Raw genomic sequence first — 16,270 nt, 5'->3', positions numbered from 1 at the left:
CCACGGCCCGAAGCAAAAAAAAACAAAAAAACAAAGTTGTCATGGGAAGCAAGGCCTAGTTCTATTCTTGCAAACGTAGTGCACACTTCTTTTGACCACAAGGATAAACATCCCTCACTTAGCCATTTTCTTTCAACGTTAACTTGGGTTCGTAGTGCATCCCATATTCTGTATAACTCAGGAACTCGGAGAATTCAAAGCCCAAACCTCCTTATTGGCTAAATATTCTGGAGCATCTGAGCGAGTCCAGAACATTCCAGCTTGGCTAATACACAGTGCATCTGCATATTTGTCTCCAAGTGTTATCCTAAAACAAGACGGATAAACGGGTGAGATGAGTGCGGACGCAAAGGCGCATGACTCTTGCTTCAATTTCATGAGTGAAATCAATTTATTTAACTAGATCATGGGCACTGTGCCAGGAGACCCTTCCTCATATGGCACTGGACACCAGAATTGGCAGCCAGCAGAGGAGTGACCCCAACAATGTTATAAAGGACAGCACAAGTCACAATGGGCTTTCTTTTAAAATTAAAAAAACAAAAGCCAAACAATTTGATCTGAGGATCCAATTTAACATTTGAATAATTTAATTTAAATATTATGAATGTTTTAAATAAAAAGGTTATTTATTTCCCTTACGGAAATAAATATTTCCTTCTTTCCTATGTTGAGGAACCCCACAAAAGACAGACAGAGATAAAGGCATCTATGTTTGCAGAATAGGAGCTTCCCAGGACTTAGGTACCTTAGAAATAACCAAAGCTGAGGGTATTTTTAGTTCGATGGTATGGGCGGTCATGGAGAATATGACAGAGGGTGTGTAGGAGGATGCAACGGTAAGAGGAGCTGAATGAGGACTTGGCTGCACTGTGTGGAGCAGCTGTGGAGAACCTGAGCCTGCACAAGCTCTCTGCTTCAGCCCTGGCCCTGAAGAAAACAAAACTGAACGGTAAGATCCTTCCAGCTTCCTCTGTGCTGTTAAGGCAAGGCAAGGCTGTGTCTCTCTTACTCAGGTAGCCACTGGGAACCTCTAAATGCAAAGTTTTATGACCTACTTCAGAGGAAGTTTGAGAGCATTTCTAGGGCTTGAGTCAGGGAGAAAAAAAGGTAGGGACAAAGTAAAGACCTTGCCTGTATTATTTCCTTAGGGATAAGGTGACATGTTTTGGGGCAATGTTCATATCCCCCTGAGACAACCAAATATTAAAAATATGAACTGGGTGTGGTACCACATTGCTAGGATTCCTAGCTCTCATGAGGGTGAGGCAGGAGGATTGTCTCAGACTCAAGGCCAGCCTGGGCTACATAATGAGTACCCAGCCAGTAAGCTCATTTTAAAAAAGAAAAGACAAGAAAATAGGAATAAAATCTGACTTCAGCTAGTGATTTAATCACGAGCACAGCAAACAGCAGGCTTCTCGTCATTTGTAGAAACCAAACAAAAGCCCGTCACCCCACAGATTTCTACTCGAGGAAGCCACCAGTGTCGATGTTTCTTGAACATCCCACCTGGAAATGCAGCAGGGTCCTGGTGTCTGTGGGAAGACCAGAACCAGAAACCTGGATATCTTTACTGACAGCCCGCGAGCAAAAATGAAAGGCACCAGGGCAGCGTAAAGACCCCAGATTCTGAAACCCAGCACGCCATTTGTGTCATTAACCCCAAACTCTAGTGTGGTTCCAGGGATAAAGTCACAGGGGCATGAACGTTGTACCCTGGGCTTACTAATACTAGCACGTGGAGAGTCTTGTGTTTGTAACTCCAAAGGTCTTTGTGTCACTGCAAGCAATGGCCACAGCTTCTTGCTATTGAACCCCTTTTCCTTATTGATGTGCTGTCTACTCTTTTCTTCTTGCGCACCCCTTTTTCTTTTAATCAATTTCAGTCCCTGTCATGCCTGGCATGTTCTGGGGACAGAGTGGTTCACACCTTTAGCCCAGAACTAGGAAGGTAGAAACAAGTGGATCTCTGTGAGTTCTAGGCTAGTGTCATCTTAACCACCGAACCATCTCTCTAGGTACTTTTGGGGTTCTTTAAAAGAATACTTGGTCCTAACCTGGCTGTTACATAAGTCCATAGATAGGCGATATAATAGCTTTCTTACCTGAAGTTATTGTAAGTTTAATAATTCAAGTGTCTTCAGAATGAAAACGATCTTTATCCTAAAGCAGAAATGTGACCCTCTAAAGTTGGGTGATGTTTCGCTCATGTCTTTGGCAAATGGATGGAGATGAGGCGGTCCCACATTTTGTTGTGATGAGGAGTAGGAGAGAAAAGGAATACCTGCTGTCAGAATATATGTTGTCACATCTCTGTGACAAAAGACAGGGAAGCAAGAGTGAAGCATAACAAACTTATTTAGTCAAGTGTATATGAGCAGGGAGCCTTCATAAATGAAGACACAGTGGGCAATGCCGTGATGGGGAATCGGGACAGTGTGTTCATGTACGACTGGGTAAAGGGGCCACAAACTCATGGTAAGAAACTTTCGGAGCATGGCCAGGGCCACCGCTGCAGATTCTTGTGGGCTGGCTGTGTCTTCATTGCTCCTCCCACCACTTGAAGGTCAGAGATGCTCTTTGCCTCTGCAATTTTCATGAAACCAAAGTGTTAGATTTTGAGTAGTGCAACTTGAACCCCAACAAAGACAAGACTTCTTCCTTGGAAGGATTAAGCACAGATAACCTGACTGTTTAAAGTGACCAGCTTGAGTGAACTGTCCCAACAAAGTGACTCAGATCAGTAAGACTCAACAGGCCAGCACAGCACCAAAGAGTCCGATGGTATGTGGAAGATCACAGAAAGCAATGGGGCTCCAGAGACCAACTTCCAGGGACTCCTCACACCAGTGACCAAAGAATCTTCTTAAAGAATAATCATGTTTCCTCCAAGACTGCTTACCTCTCGTTCATATCTCTTCACGGCTACTCAGAAGTTAATTTCCCTGAACTTTTCAATGTTGTTACCAATATATTAATGCTTTTTTGTCATAGAATTTAGCAGATTAGAAGCTCTGAGTAAATGATTAAATTTAAGTGTATTGTTATATAACATGCTCATGTTCAACTTATCTGGATTCTAAAATACAAAAAATTCTTTACACCACGAATAGAAATCTCTAAATAACTAATCATGTGAGGAAAAAAATAGCAAACACCTTTTCTTCCAAAGTCACAAGTAAGACAAAGTTACTTGGGACTGTTTCTCTTGAATAGCATATTATGCAGGATTTAGCCAGTATATTGGATCAAGAAGCAAAAGGAGAGAGTAATAAAAAAATAGAAAGTTTTAAAAAGGTTACTCATTGAAGTTAATATGATAACACACACAGAAAATCAAAAATTAATATAATATATAATACAGTAATATTTTATCATATATTATTTATTATATTTAATATATATTACTTATTTATTATAAATATAAATACATATAGATAAAACCAGATTAATAGATGAGCTAACAAAGCCACTGAATAGAAGGTGAATATAAAAAATCACTACAATGAAGAATTATAACTGAGCGAAATAATGAATAAAGAAACAACTCTACATACATCCAGTCACTTGACTTTATTGCAAAGATACATTTTTAACGGATCTGTGGAAATACTTTTTAAACTACTGGATTAGGTCAATATCATATAGAAAAGCATAGACTTTGATCCTTACCTTGTACATGCACAAGAATTAATTCTAGATTGATTAAAACTGTTTAATTAGCTGCAGAACGGCTAATGTAATACGCTTAATTACACAAAACTATATCAGCCCTTTAAAAGTTGATGTAGGGCACCATATACATGATTTGGGGATTAGCAAAGATATATTAAAAGATGTAAAAGCCTGAACTGCAAAGGAAAAGATTGACAAATTTAATCTTATGAAGAACTGACAACTTTTGCGAACAAAATATACAATGAAGAGAGTTAAAACTCAAGCCAGAGAGAGGTGAAGACATTGAAATGCATAGAAGTAGTTAGCAAAGGACTTGGTTAGCGTTAAGAAATATTCATGAATTAAAGTAAAAAAATTACAATTAAAATGAACAGAAGATGAGCTGGCCGGGTGGTCAGAGCCTTCATGATATAGAAACTTCCATTTCAGATATGCTTGAAACAGAAATGCAGTTATCCACCAGAAATGTCTTAGAGATCAGAACTATGTTTAAGAGGTTCAAGTTGGAGCTCATCTCAGCACCCACTAGGAAAAGGTAAATAAGTAAAAAAAAAAGAGAAATTAGAAAAGATATATTACAATAAAATTTATAATGTTATAAAACAATGAAAAATCAAATTATGGCTATATGTGAAAATGTGAATAAGTCTCACAGATAAAATTCTGATCAATAAAGCCAGACATACAAAATGAGAGAATAAGCAACTCTCAAGAGCTTACTCTTAAATGAGACATTTATATCACTCCCCCAGGGCTCAGGGAACGTTGTGGGGGCAGAAATACAATGATTGCTACAAGATGGGGTGGGTCAATGCCAAATACTGTCTTCGGGACTTGGCATGTCTGAGGCACCCATGAGCTCACAGCAGTGGTGTCAACTTGCACAAGAATTGCCGGAAGACTGGGCCTGCCAACATTTCCTCGTGCATGAGGGAGGGGCTTATGATCCCATCCCTCCGTGGAGTACTAGAGTGGTTTGTGGTTACTGGGGGAAGCAGTCCTAGTCTTCAGTGGTGTGGCTGCGGGTGAGTTACCTATGTTTAAGTAAGTGACACCCTTCACACTCATGCATATGCAAGCAACCCTAGTTAAATGTATTTTTTTTCCTTCAAAAGATGCAACAGTAGGAGGAAGAGTGTGGAGAAGAAAGGGCTCAGCGGGAGGCAGATGAGCAGAATAATCCGGGGAACTTGACTGAAGCAAACACACACACACACACATATCCGCATTTTATCTGTGAGGCTTATTCATACTTTTTACTTATACCCATAATTTGATTTCACTGATACACACACACACACACACACACACACACACACACACATGCGCTCGCGCGCGCGCATGTGTGTGTGTAAACATACATGACATTGTGAAAGAATAAATAAAATTTCAAAAGCCAGGGCTGGAGAGATGGCTCAGCAGTTATGCATACTTGTTCTTGTTCTGGCAGACAACTCAGTCTTTATTTCCAGTACCCACATGGAAAGTTCACAACATCTGTAACTCCAGTTCCAGGACACCAAACATGCATGGGGTGCATATACACATATGTAGGCAAAGCACTCTTACACATAAAATGCAAAAACATGTTAAGTAAATGTAAAAATTTAAATGAAAAAGACAGCCATAAAGGAACATAGGATAACAAAAGACTCCATTTATTTGAGGGTCAACCAGAAACTTTGGTCTGTGGCTGTGGGAATATTGATTGTCTCTCTTAGGAAGACTAAAGGTTGAGGATAATAGAGAGGGGACAGGAGGGGTCTTCTGGGGTACAGGCTGTACTTTTTATTTTACTCTAGCTGTTGGCCATCTAGGGTATTAGTTAAAAACTTGCTGAGTTGTAGTATTTATTTCTGCATGTACGTAGCTGTCCCTCTGCATTCATGAGATGTTTGCTCCAGGGATCCTGTCAATATCCGTGGATGCTGAAATCCCTAATATGAGATGAGACAATATTTGCATATCATCTCTGCACATCTTGTCATATATTTCAAATCATCTCTAGATTACTTAAAATACCTACTATAATGTAAATTCCATATGAACAGTTGTTATACACTGCTGTGTATAAAGAATAAGGGCAAGAAAGATGTCTGCAATGTTCTTCTGTACAAGTTTTTTCTGAATCTTTTCTAACTGGTGTTGGTTGAAATTATAGATATGAGACTGGGGCTTATGCAGATGAGTGCCTTACATTTCAACATCAAAAGTCACCAAAATATGATTTATTTATCTCCCATCATAAAATCAAGACATTTTGAGATGTTATGTTTTTAAGGCCATATAGAATGAAAATTATCTTTGGTTTCTAAGCTTTCACAGTCATGATGCTGATCATACTTGCTGCATATATTGCAGGTTGTGAGATTGCACCATGTGAAGCAGCAGCTGTCAGGCAGAGCCTCGGAACACCATAGTTACTACTTGGGAAAGAGGCCATGATTCCAGTTTTCATCTTCATGATAGGCTTTCAATTTCAAATGACAAGCTACTTATTTTGTTTGCGGTTGAAATAGTGAGTCATCTGAGAGGTTCTCAGCATGGGCTCAGAGGAGGTGCTGCTGAGCTACATCTGCATGAAGTGGCTTGAAGGAAGGTAGAATTGGATTCTAAGGAATCAATGGGGTTGAGAAGATTAAAAGTGTCATCTGACATTTGCTTGCTTACAAAATTATTTCATTAGTAGTATATCAATAATCCAAACTTGAGTATATAAGCGAATTGAAGTCAGAGTCAAACTAATTCATTTAAAAGGAAATTGCGTTTCAGAAAAATGACTCATCTAGCCACAGGAAGGCCATGGATGTGTGGGATGCAGAGATCTCTGACCGAACTTGAATTGTGAATCTAGCCTGCCATTTTGGATTTGTAACATGTTAGGAGAATTACTAAAGCATCCAGCACTTCAATTTCCCATTCTGTAAACCGCATATAATCACATTAGACTTATCGGTTTGTTGTGGCATTAACTGAATTATATGCAGAAGGTACATAGACAAGGTCCTGGCCCAGCGCTAGTCACCAGCCATGCTGAACTCATTTCCACGGCCGTCGTCAGGTTCATCCTTCAGGAGTGCAGACAGCATGTCTTCCTCATGAGGATGGCAGGCTTATAGGTAACTCAACAGCTTGGAACCCAAGGATGAAAAGGTCAGTTCTGGTGGGGGAGGAGGGAGGGCACTAAATGATCCCCATAAGGATTGCAGGCATGTCTGCAGCAGTTCCCAGTGATGGCTCTCCAACACACAGATCTAAATTCCGCCTCCATCTATGTCTGGGTGGTGCAGGAGAATTGTCTGTATTCTGTCAATCATGTTTTAAATAAACGCTGATTGGCCAGGAGGGAAGTATAGGTGTGTCAACCAGACAGGAAGTACAGGCGGGGCGTTGAGACCAGGAGAAGGCTAGGAAGGAAGAAGCTCATTCCTCCATTCCTGCCCAGACCACAGAGAAGCAAGATGTAACCTGCCCCTGCTGGAAAAGGTACTGAGTCACATGGCTAACACAGACAAGAATTATGGGCTACCTTAAGATGTAAGAATTAGTTAATAAGCAGACTGAGCTAATGGACCAATCAGTTTATAACCTAATGTAGACTCTGTGTGATTTTCCTTGGGGCTTGCCGGCTTGTTGGGGTACTGGGCGGGACAGAAACCCCAACAAGCCGGCCCCTCATGTTACAGCTGGGAGAGATGGAACTGAGCATAGCTAAGGTCAACACATCCTAACCACAAAGCGCATGCTCCCCACAGTCAGACAGGAATGTAATGAGGTGATGGTAGCGAGTTTACAGGCAGGCAAAACAGAGCCTCTTCCAGCAACGGAATTGCAGGTACATTTTATTTACTCTTGAAACCCACTGCAGAAGTCTGTAACACTACTGGCTCCTTGGCAGAACTCGTGGAAGGGAATATATCTTTGTTTCTTTCAAGTACCTGTAACAGACATACATTAACGGTCTGCCAACTGTACCACTGAAAATCTTAATCGTCATTGGATGTGAGGATTATTGAAATAATCCCAGATGGTAGATGATCATAGAATAGAAAATGTCTCAACCTGCACCACACAATTTAGGCTAACTTTTTGGAATGAACTCTTTTAGATTTCTTATCAATTACCAAGCTTATTTCTTCTTTCAACACAATTATAATGTATGTTCTTTAAAACTATAAAACACAAAAAGCCTTCTTTCTTTACCCTGCTTTCACAATCACTGGCAATGCTTTGGTGCAAATGACCAACGCAGTATTTTCCCTACCAATTGAAATTGTGCCAGGCCTCTGTTTCTGAGCTGGACTGCAAGTTAAATAAGTACTGTGGATACTGATACTCTAAAGCAGTTTTAATGGAGATTAATTTCAGCTTTTCCTCACTGACATAAGTTGGAACATGATGTCCTATTCACTAAATTTGTGGTTTGTTCTGTATGAAATGACATTTATGATGACCTTCATAAAGACAAAGAATTTCTATCAACTTTAAAATTATGGCCAAAGTATTTACTTCCTTCTTGAAAACCTCTTCTTTTAAAGTACTTAGAGCAACTATAAACATGCCAATTTTTCTTTTCTTAGGATTTTTGCAGTATGTTCACAATTGTAAATTTAGCTGATTATTTGCCAAAATGGGTCACAATATTTATTAAAATATGGAATAATGACAGAAAGAGAAGTATTGAATAATAATTAACAGTCTGTGTAGTAACATTTCATTTGTATTTGCTTGCCTGAAGATTAGTCCCAGTGGTCAGCCTTGCAGACCAGGCAGTGGTAACACACACCTTTAATCCCAGTATCCACACTAGTTGCCATAGAAACTGGGTGGTGCACGCCTTTAATCCCAGAAATAGAGAGAATTATAAAACGAGAGGAGACAGCTCTTAGTCACAGTCTCATTCTGAGATTCCAGATCGCCATTTTGGACTGAGGTAGAGGTAATAACCAGAGGCTGGCTGCTTTGCTTTTCCGACCTTTGGGTTGAACGCCAATATCTTTCTCTGAGTTTTTATTAATTGTGCTTCATTTTGGCGCCCAACATTTGGGGCACAAATTTACGAAAAGGCCTTTATCCTGAGGCTTTTTAGCCACCAGCACTGGCCCGAACTGGACCCAAACCTACTCACTGAGTTCAGGAGAAAAACTAGTGCTTCTGGCTCCCATCCTCCCCAGCTTGGCTTTCATGTAAAGATGGAAAATGCTCAGAGACTCTGGATACTTGGTGTGGGAAGTCCTTCTGTATATGTGTTGCTTTTATTGGTTAATAAAGAAGCTTCTTTTGGCCAATGGCTTAACAGAATATAACCAGACTGGAAGAGATTATACATATAGAGAGAAAGTAGGCAGACTCAGAGAGACACCATGTAGTCACCAGAGGGGAAAGATACGAGTTATCAACTGGAACCTTGACAGTAGGCCACGAGCCTCATGACAAAATATAAAATAGTGAAAATGGGTTAATTCTAGATGTAAGAGCTAACTAGCAATATGCTTAAGTGATTAGCCAAGCTAACTAATACAGTTTCTGAGTGATTATTTCAGTTCTGGGCAGCAGGGAACGAACAAGCGGCCTCCTACTACAGATACCATATGTATCTGTTATTATGCTTTCTTTGAGTTGTTTGACTACTGAGGAAGGAATGACAGCTGCTAAAAAAAATTGATCATAAATGCTGCTAGATTAATCCAACATATGTATTTTGAAAATTCCTTGGCTTCAAAATTTAAGTCAAAAGTTATGTTACTTTGGGGAAGAGTTTTGCTTTTGTTTCCACAGGAAATCCACAGAGGCTGTGGATTCATTCTGAGTTAAGAAAAATAAGCTTTGATCAAGGAAGATTCCCTGGAGAATCTCCAATAGTACAGATGGCCCAGATGATCCAAAATTTTAGAGCACCTCTGCTGGAGTTTTTTTCTGAGTTCTAGATCCAGAGCAGCCTCCAAACTGCTGGCTAAGAAGATATAGCCTCACAGAATACTCTAGTTAGGACTTGACCATAATCCTAAATTTTCTTTGTGTTCCCATAAGATTATCAGCACTGCCAATCAGTAGGAAGTAGCCTAAAAAACCACACCCATATTCCCCCAAAAAATGGATTATGGATGTTTGTCTTTGTTTAGTGTGTTGGTTATAAGTTATTATGAATAATGGTCAGGAAAAATCTAAAAAAAGGAAATTAGAATCAAGGTTCTTGTTTTAAAAAGAAAAAAGGGGATATAGATATGCTAGGATAAAAGAGTAGACTATTGAATCTACCCTGAAAAGAAAAAAGCAAGGATATAGATATGATAAGATAAAAGGTAGATTATTGAATCTACTTTTAAAAAGCAGCAAGTAGTTTTAAATGTTTTGTATTGAAATGGACTTTTGTATATTATATACAAATTTTGTATATTGATACAAATTTTGTATATTGATACAAATTTGAGATTAATTTTGTTAAAATATACTGTGCATACATTCTAATCTTGTTCAAGTTGTTATACCTTTACATCTCATTAGCAATGTAATGCAAATTTCTAAGACTTAATTATTATTACCAACTGTTTAAAATAATAAGGAAGTGTAGGTCAGTAGTTAATCACCTAGTATAGTCAAACTTATAGTCACATTAGATATGTTTTCAAGATCAAACAAAGATATATTTTATATAGACAGGTCACCGTCAAATACTTTAGAGATCTACAAAATGTGGCATTTAAAATGTTTTTAAAACTTAGGTTCTTCTTTCTTTGTTATGACAATGAGACATGTCTGTTACTGGCAGCACCAACCTACTTCAGACAAGATAATGGACATCAAAGAAACTCCTTATGGAGTTAACTTACTTTATGGCAAAAGTAAGCCACTGGGCAGAAAAATGTCCTTGTTTCAACTTCTGACATATGCTGTTCTAATTAGAGAAGCAGGACACAAAGTATCTTGCTTCACAGAAAAGTCTGATGGATATGTTAGGCCTGTAGGTCAAAGATGGATACCCTAACATTGCAGAGAAACTCTGGATGATATTCCAGGCAGTCAGTTGTTTCTGTCATTACTCACATTTTTTGGACGTCTCTTTCTTATCCTTGCTGTTTACTCAGTTAATATTATTTCCTTCTTGAGTCTCTGAGGGAGTTGAAGACTGGATAGTTATGATAGAAAGCATAATAGGTACAAGACTTTGGACTCACCAAGGTAGGAAGTCATGAAATATTTTTTCTGAATGTGTCAAATCAAATGTACTAGATATTGTTGATTTATTTATTGCCTGTATATATTGTATATAGTTATTGTAGTTATTATATATAGCTTTTCTTATATTAGTTATAGCTTTTTTATTTTAGACAAAAAGGGGAAATATAGTGGCACTTCATTTGTATTTTAATAAATAAAGCTTGCCTGAAGATCGGAGAGTGAAACAGCCCCACTGGTCAGCTTTGCAGATCAGGCAGAGGCAACATACACCTTTAATCCCAGTAGCCACACTAGTTGCCCTAGAAACCGGGTGGTGCATGCCTTTAATCTCAGTAGTGCATGCCTTTAATCCCAGAAATAGAGAGGACTATAAAACAGAAGGGGATAGCTCTCAGTCACAGTTTCATTCTGGGATTCCTGGATCCCATTGCAGACTGAGGCAGAGGTAAGGGCCAGTGGCTGGCTGTTTTGCTTTTCTGACCTTCAGGTTGAGTCCCAATATCTTTCTCTGAATTTTTGTTAATTGTGCTTCTGTTGGTAATTATACTTTCCATTTCCTCTTTATTCATATTCCTACAAAAATAAGAGTATATGGATAAGCAGGATGAAACCATAATGTCTTCAGGAAGATATATCAAAACATACTTGGAAGAATGATAGTTTATAGCCAATTAGAGGCAGGTGATTTAGAAATGCCTTGGTGTGTTGGGGGTTAGGATGGGAGCTGACAATAAAAGCTCTACCGAAGTACCCAGGAAACTTATAAATCAAGTTTGAAAGAAAAATAAAATACATCCAGATACATAATTTCTCAACAAAACAAAACAAAACATACTCTCAAACACCATTTTAAAAGAGTAGGTGCGAGCCAGTTAGATAGGCACCTGCCACCAAGTCTGATGATTTGGAAGTGTAAGACTGGGTTTTACCACAACCAAAACATTAAGGAAAGAAAAATCAACAAAATTGTCAAATAATGAGGCCCAGGGAACATGAGACTTAGCATGAAAGAGAAGTGATAATCCCAGGGTTACTGCTGAGGGGAGTTTCCAGAACCACAGCCCTGCAAAGACCCCACATTGCTGTCAGTCCTGATTTGAATGGAGGACTACAGTCTGCAGAAACCAGCTTGAAGGGAACCCGAGGCAGTACTGCCAATGTGTTTTGTCGGTGTTCAACTTACTTGTGTGAAGTTGTCCAAATAGTCCCTCGTTTTCTTTTTACTATTTCTGAAATGAAGAGATATTACCTCTCAATGCATCTAAAGAATAATCAGTCTTACAAATTTTGGGTCATTTATCTTATCTGCTGTTTTTCAGCACCCTGCTTTGTTGGTTTCACTTTGGCTCTTGTTAATTGCATTTTTTCCTGATTTTTCTGCCTTTCTATTGCTCCCCTATTTCTACTTTGCTGAGGTGAGTCTGATTTGAGCCCTTTCTTTGAACACGCATACTTAGTGTTGGCTCATTCCAGTACCATCTCACGGTTGTAGCATCCCCCACACTTGAAAATGCTTCCTTTTCGTTTTCATTCAGCCTACATTTTCTAAATTCCGTTTTGACTCTCCTGATCGTGTTACCTAAAATCTAAACCTCCCATCATTTTCTCGGTATTTTCCTGCTATAGATTCCCACTTTCATCTTATTGTGACTAGAAAACAGACTCTTAATCTTATTGAGACTTATTTTGAAGCCAGAAGAGGATTCATTTTGATAAGTATTTCACACACACACACACACACACACACACACACACACACACACACACACACACAGCAAATGGATGCATTCTGAGTTTGGAAGAGCTTTTTCCATAGGTGTGAGTTAAGTCTGGCTGGCCGACTGAATTATTCCACCCTTCTGTTTTACTACGGATTCTGGCTTACTTTTTAAACCAGTTCTCAAGGAAAAAGTGTTAATGGCTGACTGTAATTTCACCTTTTTTTCCCCTAGTACTCCATCCACTCTGTGATGTTTTGAAACTGTTATTAAGTACATACATCTAAGATCCCATTCTTTGACATATTGGTCCCTTATGATATTGTGACAGGACACTTATTTTCTTTGGTCATGTTCCTTGTTTTGAAAAATAGCTTAATAAGAGTATGATAATTCTAATGGTCTTCTTTCTTTTATAGCAGCCCGGATGTCCAAAACATTATCATGTTCATATTTATTATTAATTATGAACATATCTCACTTTGATATATTATATAAACTACAAATACACAGAAAACTGGGAATTTATAGGATAAGATAAAAGCACATAAGAATAGAGACTCCTACATATATATTTTCTTCTACCAGTGGACCACTGTACACAAACTCCAGCCTGGCAACGACAAACCTAGGCAACAGCATGTAGGTGCCTCTTCCCGGGTGGACAGACAAGAAGAGCAGGGTTATTAAAATGAAGAATTGTTGAGGATTTCCTTTGCTTTCATCTATCTTCTGCTGGACCAAATTTGACATTCGCGTATCATACAATCCCATTCAGTTCAACTTAAGCATGCACACAAAGTCCTTGATAGGATTCATAAGGGGACAAAACGGACACGTGTCCACAGCTTTGTATGCGATTAAGCTTCATGATGGAATCTAGTCCTAGAGATGCATAACAGGAGAGACATGGCAGTGACTGATAGAGATAGCAGAGCAGGGAGTGACAGAGCAGGATGAAGGAGCTGGGAAGTGCCTGTTCTCTGGTGGCAAAAGAATATGGGGTAGAAGGGAAGTACTCGTGGGACAGTGGCTAGAAGCTGTACCATAGAGAAACTGATCCGAAACCAAAGCAGGAGGGAGGAGCTTGGCTGAGTGTCCCAGAACAACAGCGATGAGGAATCTATAACCAGACTTCAATTTGCTCACAGTTATTCATAAACAAGGGTAGACCAATACTTTAAATTCTCAAAGAATATTGCTTAGAGACTGTAAGAGACCCATGAGCAATGAGGATGTCAGGTGAGGCCAATGTGAGCCATACCAGACAACAAAGAGTAGCAGGAGCAGCAAGAAAAGCAGAGAAATGTGGGAAAAGAAATAGCAAACCATGGAAGAGGTGGAGTTGAAGAAGCAGGGAGAGCACTGAGCCCCTATGAATTCCTGCTGTGGGAGGTGCTATTCGTTAGAGAACAAGTAATTGATACTGAAAACTGGAGAGTGGAGCCACTCTTTGTCCAGGGCCCTTCATGTCTTATGAGCCAGCAACACAAAGGCTGGAGAACTTCATCCTGAGGGCCCTTCTCGTCTTGGGGCTGCTAAGCATCAGAATGGTGGAATGCAGGGAGATGCCAGTGTAGGTTATCACTTCCCAGGCCCAGCGCCAGGAACTGTAGATAGTTATGACTTGGGCGGTGGAAATGGACAGGAGGAGGACATATGAGGTATAGAAGACAAGGAAGAAGGCGAGGGACTTCAGAGCCGTGGTGTGAGCCTGCATGCTGTGATCATGAGGTCTGGGTCTGTGGTGCCTCATCTGCTCCAAATGCCCGCACAGGGAGAACATGAGCAAGATGATGGACAGCAGAAACAGGAAGAACGGAGTGCCGCACATCAGCATCGCGTGACAGCGATAATAATACAGATAGAACATCCTTGCTCTATAATTGAATGTGCAGTTTTCACAGGCCATCATCTGAAAGGCAATTGTATTTCCAGTGACTGCGGAGATGGCTGACAGGCCGCCAAGGATCAAGGATCCCAGCAGCAACCTGGGCACTGACCGAGAAATTCTCCATTTCATCCAGAAGAAGATGGGGTGGGCGAAAGAAGAGATCTTCACACAGTAGAAGACGGCCAGCCAGGTGGTAAGCCAGCAAGTGACGGTGTTGGTGAAGTCCCAGAGCATCCCAAAATAGTTATTTTTGAACCAGAACATAAAGTTCAGGAAGTTGCTTATGATGGCTAGTCCATGCAGACAGACCCTGAAGGCAGCTAGACTGGCCACAATCATGTCACCTGCAGGGAGTGCCTGGTTCCGTACCCACTCCCCGCCCAGCACAGCGACCATGAAGCCATTCTGGAGCATGGCTGCTAGAGATTGCACACAGAAGATGACCACGAAGATGACTGTAGGTGAGAAAGTCATCTTTTCTGGGGAGGATTCGCTTAGCCTGGTTCTCACGGTCAAGCCTCGGGACGCAGCCACAGAGGAAGCAGCATCTTCAGCCAAACGACTTGCCCGAAATCTCTTCCTGGGTGCATGCAAAAGCCCAGCCACTCGCGAGGCTGCATTGACCAGCAGTGGAAATGAGGACAACTGCTAACCCCACTGGCTTGGGAATCACTCCCAGGTCGTTGACACCTGTGCCTATTTGCAGACGCTGCATTTGCCTGCTCTTCATCAGAGTCAGGTGCAGGGAAATATGAGCAGGATCCGAGGATGATCCAGCACACCAACACTTCTCACATGGCTAATGCTTTTCATTTTTAGTGTGATAACAAAGAGTGTATATTTATCAAGCATGTTAGTGGGTCTCACTGTGACATTTAGATGCATGCACATATATTGCTTTGACTACATCAATCCTCCTGACTCTTTTCCCGGTCACTTTACCTTTCTCTAGTAACTCATCTACCGCTTCCAACTCAGGCTGTTTTTAACTTTTATTTTAGCTTACCTGTGTAGTGGAATTTCAGTTGTATTTTAATAAATAAAGACTGCCTGCTGAAGAGCTGAGACTGAAACAGCCCCACTGGTCAGCCTTACAGACCAGGTTATGGTAACACACGCCTTTAATCCCAGTAGCGATAATGACACACACCTTTAATTCTGTAGCCACACTAGTTGCCATAGAAACTGGGCAGTGCATGCTTTTAATGACGGGGGTGCACAACTTAATCTAAGCCCTAGAGAGGATTATAAAATGGTAGGAAACAGCTCTCAGACACAGTCTCCTTCTGAGAATCCTGGAGGCAGGATCACTATTTCAGACTAAGGTTGAGGTAAGAGCTGTGGCTGGCTGTTATGCTTTTCAGATTTTCTGGTTGAACCCCAATTTCTGACCCTGACCTTTTATTCATCATGCATCATATCTGTTTGAGGGAAAACATGCTTGGCTTTCTATGCCTTGGTTATTTTACCTTACATGATTTCTCAATGGCAACATGGCAACACTTCATTTTGTTACAAGGGTTCACTTTCTCTCTGTGTTTTTAATTCTATCTGTCTGTCTGTCTGTCTGTCTCTGTGTGTCTCTGTCATCTATCATCTCTCCATATATCTATCTTTATATACTTATTTACATAATATTTATCATGTCTGTTTATCTTTAGATGAACTCTGAGGAATATTTCAAAGCTCAGATATCATACATTATGCTGGAATAAATGGATATATAAGGATCTCTTACCTACGCTGACTTTATTTCTTTTGGATATAACCCAGGAGTGGGCTAGCTTGGTCATGTGTT

At 40.1% G+C, this 16,270-nt stretch overlaps 1 protein-coding gene across 1 annotated transcript; it reads right to left on the bottom strand.

Moving 5' to 3' along the window:
• Window positions 1-14,052: 14,052 nt before the first annotated feature.
• LOC125394703 (taste receptor type 2 member 134-like) lies at window positions 14,053-14,946 on the bottom strand. The gene has a single exon (XM_048425650.2). The coding sequence runs from the start codon at window positions 14,944-14,946 to the stop codon at window positions 14,053-14,055; it is 894 nt and encodes a 297-aa protein (XP_048281607.1).
• Window positions 14,947-16,270: the final 1,324 nt, after the last annotated feature.

The sequence above is a fragment of the Myodes glareolus genome, chromosome 21 (genome assembly GCF_982192425.1).
Source record: "Myodes glareolus chromosome 21, mMyoGla1.1, whole genome shotgun sequence".
NCBI classification, from domain to species: domain Eukaryota; kingdom Metazoa; phylum Chordata; class Mammalia; order Rodentia; family Cricetidae; genus Myodes; species Myodes glareolus.
This window is presented reverse-complemented; position numbering and strand designations above follow the sequence as displayed.

What these genes read in the sequence shown, in the direction of transcription:
- LOC125394703 (XM_048425650.2), bottom strand. Translation starts at nt 14,946, where the DNA reads ATGACTTTCTCACCTACAGTCATCTTCGTGGTCATCTTCTGTGTGCAA.